The sequence below is a fragment of the Chionomys nivalis genome, chromosome 13 (assembly GCF_950005125.1).
Source record: "Chionomys nivalis chromosome 13, mChiNiv1.1, whole genome shotgun sequence".
Classification (NCBI taxonomy): domain Eukaryota; kingdom Metazoa; phylum Chordata; class Mammalia; order Rodentia; family Cricetidae; genus Chionomys; species Chionomys nivalis.
The window spans coordinates 9,314,431-9,326,899 of NC_080098.1; the positions used below are offsets into that span (position 1 = coordinate 9,314,431).

Consider the following 12,469-nt stretch of genomic DNA (forward strand, 5'->3'; position numbering starts at 1 on the left):
AAGTAATATTTTTGTAAATTTCTAGAGAGTTTATAAAAAGATGTAGCCCAAAGTTAAGTAGCCTAATGTGAAAGTCTCAGAATGACAGATTATGATTTTGCCAGAATAATTCTACAGTTGTAAAATGGCTGAAAATGAATTAAATCTAGATTCACTGGGGTCCTGGGTAGTGGCTGATGTAGCAAACTATAAGCAATTAAGGTACATTGTAGAAATGAAGCAAGGTCTTGACAAGTTCAAGATGTGGACTAGAAGTAGGAAAAGGGAGAGAGTCCAAGGAGACTTCTCTGAAAGAACTTGTTGGTTTTGGGAGTTGTGCTGGTTCCGAGGACTATGTTCTAGGACCAGCAGTAAAGTTTAAAAGGTTGATGTAAGCATTAAACTAGGAAGTGTGTGGAAAGTGCTCGGTCAGTTATTGCAATAATTGTTACATCAGGCTCTGGTTTGTTGGCTTAGTTAATTCCTTGTTTCTTCTAAGTACTGCAGGCTAAGAAGCAAAGTCATTCGGGTTACTAGAATTGGAAAGGCAGAGCCAGACATGGTGACAGGCATGCCTGCCTTTTAAAAATTGAATTTCACTTCTGTTCTATTGATTGAGTTTATTTTCATCATTGTTCTGTTATTGTTACAGTCCTAATATGCTATATTATAGTCTCAATTTTGATAAAATAACCCCAACTATAAAAGCTGCTATTACGAATAGTTGACACAAACTTTCCCTTTTCGGCTTGGTTTCGGATATGGGCAGACGAGCTTGGGGATGGAAGAGGCTACCTTCTTGGAATTATGTGAACAGGTGCTTCATGTTTTCCCATATCACAGCTTTGCTTTTAAACATCAACCTGAACCCTATAATAGGTAAATATTTTTTTGAGGACAGGGTGAAAACTAGAGTTCCAGCAAAAGACTCCATGTTCTGGGTATATAGTGTGGTAATATCTTCACATTCTTAATAATAATTGATGTAGCTTTAGTTACAAATAAAATTTTAACATTTCTTTATTAAATTTATTTATTTTACCATGTGCACATGTGTGGACAGTGTGCATGTGGCAGTCAGAGGACAACTTCAGGGAGCTGACTCTCTCTTTATGCCATGTGGGACCCGGGGACCGAACTCAGGTTGTTGGTTTGATAGCAAGTGCCTCTTCTTTTGAATCCATGTTTTTGGCTCACAAATGGAAATCTTTTTTTGTTTTGTTTTGCTTTGTTTTTCGAGACAGGGTTTCCCTGTGGTTTTGGAGCCTATCCTGAACCAGCTCTTGTAGACCAGGCTGGTCTCGAACTCACAGAGATCCGCCTGCCTCTGCCTCCCGAGTGCTGGGACAAATGGAAATCTTTAACATTGTATTTCCCACAAAGCTGCATTCCTTTGTCTGGTCAGAGAATGTCTGTGTGGTGGGCCTGCTACCTTCTACCTTGGGATTCTGACAAGCAGGGCTTCAAGGTAATTTCTCTAGTTTCAGGGATGAGTTACTCGGAAATGAGTTACCCGGAAATTGAGAGGCAAGTCTCCGATAACATGTTAGGTATGTGAATTTTTAATGTAGAAGTAGTTTGGAATAGGGAAAAAATTTCTAGTTCTGTGGGAAGGTTTTGATCTTCATAACCCTTTCTCTTCTATTTAACCTTTACTGAAAAAAGAAAAAAAAGAATCGTAGTTCACTTTGGTTTAACTCCCTCATGGATTCTACTTCTTTCACTTTTCTTAACTGGACATGAGAAATGTCCATCATAATAGTATAACTGACTATTTCATATATCGCTTTAGGTTGAATAATTTTGCTGTTGTCCATTTTTCTTACATTACTTATTTCTATTCCTTTAATCTTATTTTGATCCTCTGTGCCCATGGAAGTCAAAAGAGGGCATTAGGTCTCTGGGTGCTGGAGTTACACATGCCTATGGACCCCGGATGTGGGTGCTGGCAACCGAACCCAGGTCGTCTGGAAGGGCAGGCAGCGAGGCAGCTTAACCATTTAGCCATCTCTCCAACTGCTTCACTCACTTTGAAAATGATTCCCATATTCTTAAAAGCTATATTATACAGTATTAGGAAATTCTAAAATTTAAACTTCTGAAAATCTGACAATTATAACTTTTGTAAAAATTTAGAATTTTTTCTTCAACTGTGGTCTCTAATTTGCCACAGCCTACTGCTTCAGAACCTCATGGCTTTTGTTAATATTTCATCATTCTGATGAGAAGGAAAGGTTAATTTATTTAAATAAAATACTAAACTTTTGTGTATTTAAAGATATGCTTCCTGGGTATTGTGGCACATGCCTATATTATCAGCACTCAGGAGACAGAGGCGAGAAGGTTATGAAGCCAAGGCTAGCCTGGGTTCTACAGTAGAGACCCTATTTCCGAAAAGCCCAAACAACAGGAAATCCTGCTGATAATCTTACTATTCTTAATTTATGAGTTTGTTTTAAGCAAGTAGCAGAGACAGGTGTTTTTTTATGTTTAAAATTGTTTTGAGATGGGTGGTGGTGGCGCACGCCTTTAATCCCAGCACTCTGGAGGCAGAGACAGGCAGATCTCTGTGAGTTCGAGGACAGCCTGATCTACAGAGCTAGTTCCAGGACAGGGTCCAAAGCTACAGAGAAACCCTGTCTTGAAAAACAATCAACAAAATTAAACAAAAGAACCCTCTAAATCCAATTAGTTCTGCCTGTTGGTATGTCAATGATCTTGACATGAACTCATCCTATTTCTGTTTACAATATTTGTATAACTATGCAAAATTATTTTGTCATATTGTATGCATGCATGCATGTTTCAACCTCTGTTTAAAATATTTTGTACATTGATACAATTTTAGGTTATATTTATCATATTCTATTATACATTTCTACCTCTGACTAAGGTACTTATACATTATTTACATTTTGAGGCCATTATCTTCATTTGCTGCACAATTGTTTAAAGACTGTTTAATATTCTAATATGAAGTCTTAGTTTTTGAGTTATATAGGTATTAAGAATTACAGGTCAATAGTCATCCATGTTTGTCACACTAATCAGGTTCTTTAGATACACAGAGATTGTATTTTGCATAGATAGATAATCTTCAACCACTCCAAAGAACTGTAGAATATGGCATTTAAATAACTTAGGGTTCTGTTAATGTGAGACACAGTTGCTCCTGGCAGCACCAATTTATTTCTGAGAGAATGTTGAGCACCGAAGACACTCCACCTAGAACTTGTTTTCTTCTTGGCAAAACTGGCCATTGGGTAAGGAACTGCCTATGCCTTAACCACTGACAAAATGCATGGTCAGACTGATACAAGAAAAAGATTGTCAAACCTTGCCAAGATCGGGTAAGACGGTTTTGAAAATCTGTCTACCTCTGAAAATGGTCTGTCAGTTACTCTAGACCTTAGCCAAAGTTGGTTGCTCCAACCTTGCAAATGAGACTTTGGGTGACTGTCCAGGTAGCTAGTTGTCTCTGTCATCTACTGCACATTTTGTAAGCTGCTTGATTGCACTTCTGCCTACTCAAGTAATATTATCTCCCTTTTTAGGTCTTGGATGGGGTTAAAGACTAGATAGTCATAGTTACTTTCTTTTTATGACTTAGCCAAGACATTTCTATTACAAGACTTAGACTTCTTCGGATAAAATAATTATTGAAACATTTAGCATATGTTTTTTGCTTAATATTGTTTATGTTGGTTGTAATTCTACTTTTTATACTTGATATCTGTTTTTATTGTATATAGTTTTGTATTGGGTTTGGAACTCTCTTATTTAGACAAAAGGGAAAGGCTGGACCAGGTTGGGCGTGCCCTTAGGTACCAAAATGGTGTGGGCCTGCCTGCTCTTTCTCTCCACTCTCACATCTGGATGCTGAATTCTGTTTCTGTTCCCCATTGTGATCTGTGAGTCTTCCCTTAAATAAAAAACCCCTTATTATACCTACCCTATTTGGAGCTAGTGTGGGATTACTTTATTCATGTTCCCCTTCATCTAGTGCGTTCCCCTTCAGACACATGTAGCAGAGGCTTGAATGTGTATTTCTCCCTTCAAAGACTTATTGTAAAAGTCCTATTTTAGGGCCTGGAAAGATGACTCAGTGGTTAAGAACAATTCCTGTTCTTGAAAAGGAATTTGGTTCCCAGAACCGACACTGGGTGGCTCATGACTGCCATCACTGAATTCTGGCTCCTGGGGATCCAATACTATGGGTCCCTATGTGCACACACACACACACATGCACGCACACACACACACACACTCATGCATGCTTGCATGCAGGCATGCACATATAGGAGAGAGCCAGAGAGATCAAGCCAGACAGAATAAAAGAATGAAAAAACTTGTTTCAGATTCTATCATGTGTCAGATTAAACCATATGTCTTATAAAATATCAGATGCTGGCTTTCTTGTTTGTTTGTTTATTGTTTTTTCTTTTTGTTTTGTTTCTTTGAGAAAAGATCTATATAGCCTTGACTGTTCTGGAACTCATTATGTAGAACAGATCACCTCGGACAGAGATCCAGATGTCTCTGCCTCCCAAGTGCTGGGAGTAAAGACACGTGCCATCATGCTTGGTTCAAATGCTGTGTTTTAAATTACAGCCGGGTGTTATACGGGTATTGGTCCTGATGACATAGGTTTTATAAATCAAGATTAGTACCTTTGTCTTTGTCCCTGGCTTTTGAATGTTCCTCATCCAAACACTTCTCTAGACTTCATCTGTCTTCTTGTGAAGCAACTTCTCAGTCAAACAAAGTAATTCTGCTCCACCGAGCAGACACTGCAGTAGTCACTGCCTGGTGGTGCTTATGACTAGCGAAGACAAACGTCTGTTTGGTGTTCACCGAAAGCATCAGACCATAAGACTTCGGTATTGAACTTTTGCTCACACAGGAAGGCAAAACAGACAAGGGAAGAGCTTGGGAGTCCGAATGTGCCAGCGCTTTGGTCTGTTACAACCATATTGATATTCTTTTCAGTAGCTCTCCTCAGATATGTATCATGGGTTAGTATTTGAGAGCATCATAGTCACTTTGAGCTTTTATAGTCCTTTCTCTGATAAAGAAAAGATCCAGCACAGTAGAATTTAAGAGATAGAGCGCACACCAACCCCATGAGACCTGTAGCCTCCGTCTCTTAGCAACATGTCTAAATGATGCTTTTAGGGTTGCCTATGATGCCCATTACACTGCATCCTCATTTTACCCTCTGGGTACTGAGCGTCTGGTCCTTTCCCTCCCCTGATCCACGGCAATGAGTGCCCAGTGCTTTCATTACTGGCCTCACGCTCTGGCTACACACAGCTTAATAAAGAATGACGCTCCACTCCCCTGGCCAGGGAGGTCTCCTTTAGAAAGCTTTTCCAGTTAGGCGTTGGTAGAAAGTTGGAAGTTTGTAGAGTGACGGTGAAGTTGACATACTCACAACGGCAAAGATGGAAACAGAACCAGTTCTAGGACCTGGGTGCTCAGAACCATGCTTAACATGCGCTACCTGGGACTCTGCACTGAATGGCAGAGGAGATGATGTATTTTCACTAGGCAATTTTGTTATATAAAGTCCGAACCTTCTATTGGCAGAGTGGGCTGGGTCACTTCCAGGCTGCCTCCATCCTGTAGACAACTTGGCTGTCAATGGGAACCAACCCATATTTCTTTCTATAGCTATGACCATGAAACCCAAGTTTGTATATTCTGAAAAAAAAAAAAAAAAACCAAATGACTTGCTACTCTTTTGACTCCAGGAGAGCAGAATTCTAAGTTATACAAATGCTCCTAATCTGCAATCAGGGTAGCAATTGTATTTGTTGCTATGTTTTTATTTTGAGTCAGCGTCTGCTTCATAGCCAGGACTGGCTTCCAATTTGATTACAAGCATACACCACCACACCTGGTTCCAGGGGATTACTTTGATCCATATTTGTAAGTGCAGATTACAGTCCTTACGAAAGATCTTTTGTCTTGAGCTCTTTGTAATGGCTTCATTAATCTGTCAGGTTTAAGAAATCCGGACCTCTCTGTGGCCACAGACATTATTCAATTCTTACCAAATTCTAAATCTCAGAATTAGTCTTTAATAAAACTATGCCATCATGCCTGTCTGTATTGTCCCAGGAATCTGCATAAATAATGTCTGGGCTTTGGCTGGGGACCAGAAATTATGGTTTTACAACACTGATATAAAGTCACAAAACTTAAACCAGAATGAATTGATATACGTGGGGTGAGATTTGAAGTAAAGTGTTTATCTTCAGTTTCAAATAATTCCTGAAGAACGTTTGAGGTCGCCTTCCTGGAAGTCCCCTCCCCCGCCTTCCTGCTGCACTTTCACCTTCTGGTTTTTCTTTTCTTTTTTACATTTTTTTAATTGATATTTATTGAGCTCTACCTTTTTCTCTGCTCCCCTCCTTGCCTCTCCCCTCCCACCTTCATTCCTCCCACAAGGTCCCCATGCTCCCAATTTGTTTTTTGTTTTTTTAAGTTTGAACCATGACCAGGCACATGTGCATGTGTGTGATGTGTGGTGTGGTGTGGTGTGGTGTGTGTGTGTGTGTGTGTGTATGTGGTCATGGTTCAAACAAAAAAACCAAAACCCCAAAATGCAAAAAGTAGACTGGGGGTTTTTGTAGTTCAGTGATAGGCATTTGCCTATGGGCAGACACCTCTGCATTCCTTCACAACACTTCAGAATCCACCAACCAACCTACCCACCCACACAGAAAACCAATATTAGGGCCAGAGATGAAATCAGCTGAGGCGTATAAAACAAATGAAGATCTGCTTTCTTTCTCTTTCTTTTCCCTCTTTTGCTTTTTCTGAGGATCATAGGTACTGAGAAGGAAAATAGACCAACAAGACTTAAGAAGGCATAGGAGCTTAAATCGTTTAGAAAGTCAAACAGTGTTGACACCATACAAGTCTTATAGACTATTTCTAGAAATACTGTTTTCAAATAAACTTTAATTTTTAAAATTTGAGCCTTCTGAATACAATAAAACGAACCTAGAATATCATTTCAGTGAGCCAGGACTGCAAGATGAAATCCACTCAGGTGGAAACACACACGTGTGTGCTTGGATGTATACAGTTAGTCTGAAATCCTCCGCTACTTTAGTGGATGTGAACATAGTATTTACAACAGTGAAGAGTTTTATATGATTTTTAGTCGGAAAACAGTTTACTAAAATGATCAAGATGCCACGGCAATAGAGTACCAAAACATGGATGGCGCTAGAAATGACCCCAGGCGCTAAGAGATATCCCTAGGGCATGTTGCCTCTTTTCTTTTGCAAAGCTTTCATGAGGTCCGACATGAAATCTTGCTCGCCGCTCCCTGATGCACCGGGGAGTCCTTGGTTCTCTTGCCTCTTGGGGGGCATTGGGGGCTTTTTGGGGGGCATTGGAGATGACTTGGTCGTCTCCTGGGAGACACAGGGCGGGGGTGGTGGCGGGGGTGGCAATGCAGAGCCTTCAACAGCCGCAGCCCGTGGGGGCGGTGGAATGAAGTCCGGTGGCTCCTCCAGAAAGCCCGGTGGAGGTGGGGGTAACTCGCTTTCGCTGTCCTCCTCGGGCGGAGGCGGCGGGGGAGGCGGCAGGAAGTCCTCGGGCGGGGCGGGGAAAGAGCAGTTGCCGGGGCCCTTGGACTTGGGTGGTAAGGCGGGGCTGCCACAGGTGTCCGAAGATCGTCTTAGTGGAGGGGGTGGTGGCAGGCTGGACTTTGGGCCATGGTTCTCCTTGGCTGCTGCTGGGTAGTGGTTACCCAAGCCTTGCTTCTCCTCCTTCAAGAAAGTGACAGCAAAGCTTTCATGATTCTTGACAACACATCCATCATTTGACATTGACGCTGAGAGGGATTGCCCCATTCCCTCCCACACTGGGACTGAGTGTGCTCGCGAGCTCACCTCTGCTCCAGGTACAGGACTGATTGATAGCCGATGCCTTTGACACCATTAGATGTGAACCCCCAACCCCCACTCTCTGTAACTGGGCATCTCCGTTCCGCCACATTCACTCTAGGAAGTGTTTACTATCTTTAGATCAGGCAAGTCCTGCAGAAGCTGATGGTTTCTCTAAAGTATTAGTGAATCCTAACTCCTTGTGGGGTTCTCTCAGTTTTATTTCCAAAAAGACCTCATTCTCCAGGCAACTCAAACTGAAAGCCCTAAGACTTCCTACTCAAGACCTAAGACAATCCATCAATGTACTGTCATATAAAGGAACACAATTTTAGGTGTATGTGTGTGTGGGTGCGTGCATATGTGTGTGTCTACTCTGCCCCTGTGGCACACCTTTGGTGGCATAGAGGTAATTAAGGGGCATCTCAGACTTCACAAGGTCTCCTGGTTTAAAATCTGGCCAAGAAGCTGTGAGTGGAGAGCTCCCAGACTCTAGAGGTAAACCCCACTAGTACCATTTTTGCTAAATGGACATAGGATTAAGCTGCCTTCTAAATACTTATGGCTATGTCCTTAGGTTAGTGCCGCTCTCAGTCCCCATTAGAGAAACATCTTTGTGCGGTAGACAGCAGTTAAAACAGAGACTCTCACTGTCATGGAGCATGTCAGTGGGGTGCTCAGTCATAAATGGAACATCAAAGGGACACGCCCTGCCCCCAAGGCTCAGTTCCCTGGCACAAGAGGGGACAGAAAGACTGTAAAAGCCAGAGGTTGGGGAAGACAAGGGTGAAAGTGTGTTCTGGACCACGACCTGCATGCTCTGAAGCTAGCTGACATTCCAGCACAGTTGGGACCCGTGTACGAGCTCCCACCCCTAGCTGAGGACCTACTGACAGTTGATGGCTACTAGGGGCGGGAAGAATCAATTTTTTTAGGGATATGGTCCTTGGTAGATTGGCCACGGCCCAGTGTATGGCCCTAAACCCGTGAGTATATAGGCAACTCTGGACTCAGTGGGTTATGAGGAAAAAAAGAACACAAAGTTGGGAGGGAGGTATGTGTGGGAGTGAGGGGTATCTGGGAGGAGTTGGAGTGGGGGAATTGAGGATAAATGTGCTCGAAATACATATGTGTATAGATGGAATTCTCAAACAATAAATAAAGAATATGATATAAAAACTCTTTGCTTAAATATTCTGTTTGGTTAGAACGTAGAAGTGAAGAAGCTAAGAGAAATAATTCTGTCTGGGTATTTACAAACCAGCCATGAAGGATCTCTTCCTGGTAGAGAGCATGTTCTATTGTTTCCTTGATTATGGATGCTATTCTACTTATTACTGTTCCCAGAACAAAGGTTCTGGTTTCCAGACTGTGGACTTCAAAGGAGGAGCCAATAATAAGCGCTACCCACTACCATAGAAGTTTTCAAAAGGGAGTAATAGGAAGCGGGACACCTGGTCTAAGCTCTTTACCATTCTCTTTTTATCCTGTGGGGGAGGGCAATGAAAGTCAGGTAGAAATTGAACAGCATCTGCCTTGGATTATAATGAAACCAAGGGCGATAAGCCCTTGATGATTTCTTAAAGTAAAACCACGATGTATGTGCTGTTTGTGGAGGTCCGAACACTTGACTTGGTTTGAGTCTCTCTAGAGTCTAGGGCATCCGGTTCTGTCAATAGAAGTCTTGACAATGATAACAACGGTGCATTTATGGAAATTCAACATCTCTAGCAGTTTCAGGCGCCGAATTAAATGATTATGTTTTAGGGAAAACCATCATCACTTCAATTTACACTTTATCAGCTTCTGTTTTATTTTTTTTTCCTCTGCTTAGCAGCCTGAACCACTGAAGATTAAATCTAGATTTTTTTTCTACTTCCAATGAATTTCAATTATTTACTTAGCATGCTAAGCTAATTAACTTGTGATAAATTTATTAAAAATTTTGGATCAGGCGGCTTGGGTATTGCTATTGATATAGAAATGATTTCTCTTCTGGGATTCTTTTATTTCTTTGGCTTTTAAAAATACCTCTTTTCTTTTTTTTTTTTTAAATATTTATTTATTTATTATGTATACAATATTCTGTCTGTATGTATGCCTGCAGGCCAGAAGAGGGCACCAGACCCCATTATAGATGGTTGTCAGCCACCATGTGGTTGCTGGGAATTGAACTCAGGACCTTTGGAAGAGCAGGCAATGCTCTTAACCGCTGAGCCATCTCTCCAGCCCCTAAAAATACCTCTTTTCAACTAATGTTACAGAAATAGCGAAAATGTAAGCAGAAAGAACACTGCATGGAACACTGTCAGGTCTGCAGAGATTAGAGAAACAGCTTTGAAAAGTCTGAAATGGCTTTCAGAAACGCTAAGGCTTTCAGTAAACACCAGTATTCATGTCTACCACTGAAGGGGTTAACGAAGTAAATTAGTGAAACTGAACCCACAGACTGTAGTATGTGGGTGGCAGGAGAGCGCCACCTACCTAAAGCTGTTCAGAATCACAAGAAATGCTCAGTAGAATTTAGTCACCTGAGACATATGAACTGAATTAGTAACTAAATTACAGTCAGCTTTGGCTTTTATATAGATTTAAATTAATCATCACTAATCTCTTTTATAGAAATAAGTTATGGAGAAATAAGTTATATTATCCTATATAGCCTTCCTATCTATCTATCTATCTATCTATCTATCTATCTATCTATCTATCTATCTATCATCTATCTATCTATCTATCTTTCCAGTGCTGGTGATGGAACCCAGGGCCTCATACCTGCACACATGCTGGACAAGTGCTGTACCACTGACCTGCCCCCCACTCTTATGTGTGCATTTTCTTCCCTGTCACTCTGAGCACAAATTCAAATCATTAACAGGAAAATAGAAAGTGCACATTTTATAAGTGGACCCCCTTTTAAGAATCTTCTGATTTGGTTTTGGGGTTCACTTGGCACTTCATATAGGGCTTCTGACTAACTTTCAATTGCTCTAACTCATGAGCAAAATAACTGAAAATCCCAATGGCTGAGTGATCATGAAGGCCACTGCTAGAAGAAATCCCTCTGTCATAGACAAACATACTTCGGATGTCACCAAGTGGCATGAATAACAGTTCATTTTAACTTTCGCCTCTAGCTTAAAGGTAAAATATGAAGCCATTTCCTTAAATGAAAGCTAAGTTGTTAGAACTTTCTTTGGCTTTTAAAAGGAAAAGGTCCCAGAACCTGCTCATAGTCAGGGCAGGGTTTTATGGGTTTATGAGTCCCAGTTGGCAGGCTTTGAGTGCGTCTGTGATTTACCTTAGTTATTTCAATTTGTGTCTGGGCCACTTGGAGAACACCACCAGCCGAAGGTGCAGCCCGGGGAACCTGGCCATTGGGTTGGCTAGTGCCTGTTTTAAGTCCTGAGGGGAAGTAGAAAGAACAGAAGAGTCAGTTTTAGAGTTATTGAAGTAAAATCTGCAAACACAATGCACCTTGTTTCCTAAAGCGAAAAGGAAACATTCACAAAGCCTTATGAAAAATCTTAGGTCCACTTTGGGATATGTCTCTGTGCTTACGAGTGTGCTTTGTATGTGTGAGGACGTGTTAGTCAAAAATCAGAAGGCTTTCAGCAAACACTAAGATTTTGCAGTGGCCAGCAGTCGATGGGCAGATGCATACCTGATAAAGGCAGAGACTTAGAGTGCTCGGCCCTAAATGGGACATCTTTGTTGCCCTTCCCCACTACGAAGGTTCAGGGAATACTGCGGAAGAGAAGGGGTAATGAGTGCCAGAGTTTAGGGTCAGGAAGATGGCTCAGTAGTTAAGAGCACTGGCAGCTCTTCCAGAGGACCCAGGTTCAATTCCCAGCACCCACACGGCAGCTCATAACTGTCTGTAACTCCAGTTCCAGGGGATCTGACGCCTTCACACCAATGCACATAAAGTAAATGAAAAGGAAAAAAGAATGTCAGAGCTGGATGATGGGGAAAAGTGCCATAAAATGCTGTCTTCCAGATGTGGCCTGAGTGTGGCACTCATGACTCATACCAAGTTTACCTGCGCAAGAGCCCCACGGATGGGGAGGTGTTCCTATGCCTTACTTCCTGACGAGATTTTGGGGCAGGGAGGGAGAATTCTGTATTAAAAATGTGTTTTTCCAAGAACTGGTGGATATCCCTACATCCGAGCACATAATGACAGCACCAATTGGATTTAGTGATTTCTTTCTTTCCTTCTTTCCTTCTTTCCTTCTTTCCTTCTTTCCTTCTTTCCTTCTTTCCTTCTTTCCTTCCTTCCTTCCTTCCTTCCTTCCTTCCTTCCTTCCTTCCTTCTTTCTTTCTTTTTTTTGAGACAGGATTTCTTTGTGAATCAATCCTAGCTGTCCTGGAACTAGCTCTTGTAAACCAGGCTAGGCTTAACTCACAGAGATCAGCCTGCCTCTTCCTCCTGAGTGCTGGGATTAAAGGCGTGCACCACCACAGCCTGACAAATTTAGTGTGTTATTAAAAAAAAAAAGAAAGAATATATGAATTGAGAGGGGGCTTTACTGGATGGATGGGACATGGATAGGACCAGGTTTCATTGTATGCATGTATAAAAT

General features: G+C 41.6%; 1 protein-coding gene across 1 annotated transcript in view; it reads right to left on the bottom strand.

Moving 5' to 3' along the window:
* Window positions 1-6,858: 6,858 nt before the first annotated feature.
* Apbb1ip (amyloid beta precursor protein binding family B member 1 interacting protein) overlaps window positions 6,859-12,469 on the bottom strand; it is a 101,631-nt gene continuing 96,020 nt past the window's right edge. Inside the window, exons 13-14 of the mRNA XM_057787621.1 lie at window positions 11,185-11,288; window positions 6,859-7,766 (exon numbers count right to left, since the gene is read on the bottom strand). Coding sequence (XP_057643604.1) covers window positions 7,251-7,766; window positions 11,185-11,288 — 620 coding nt within the window. The 3' untranslated portion in view covers window positions 6,859-7,250. The remainder of the gene's footprint in view (window positions 7,767-11,184; window positions 11,289-12,469) is intronic.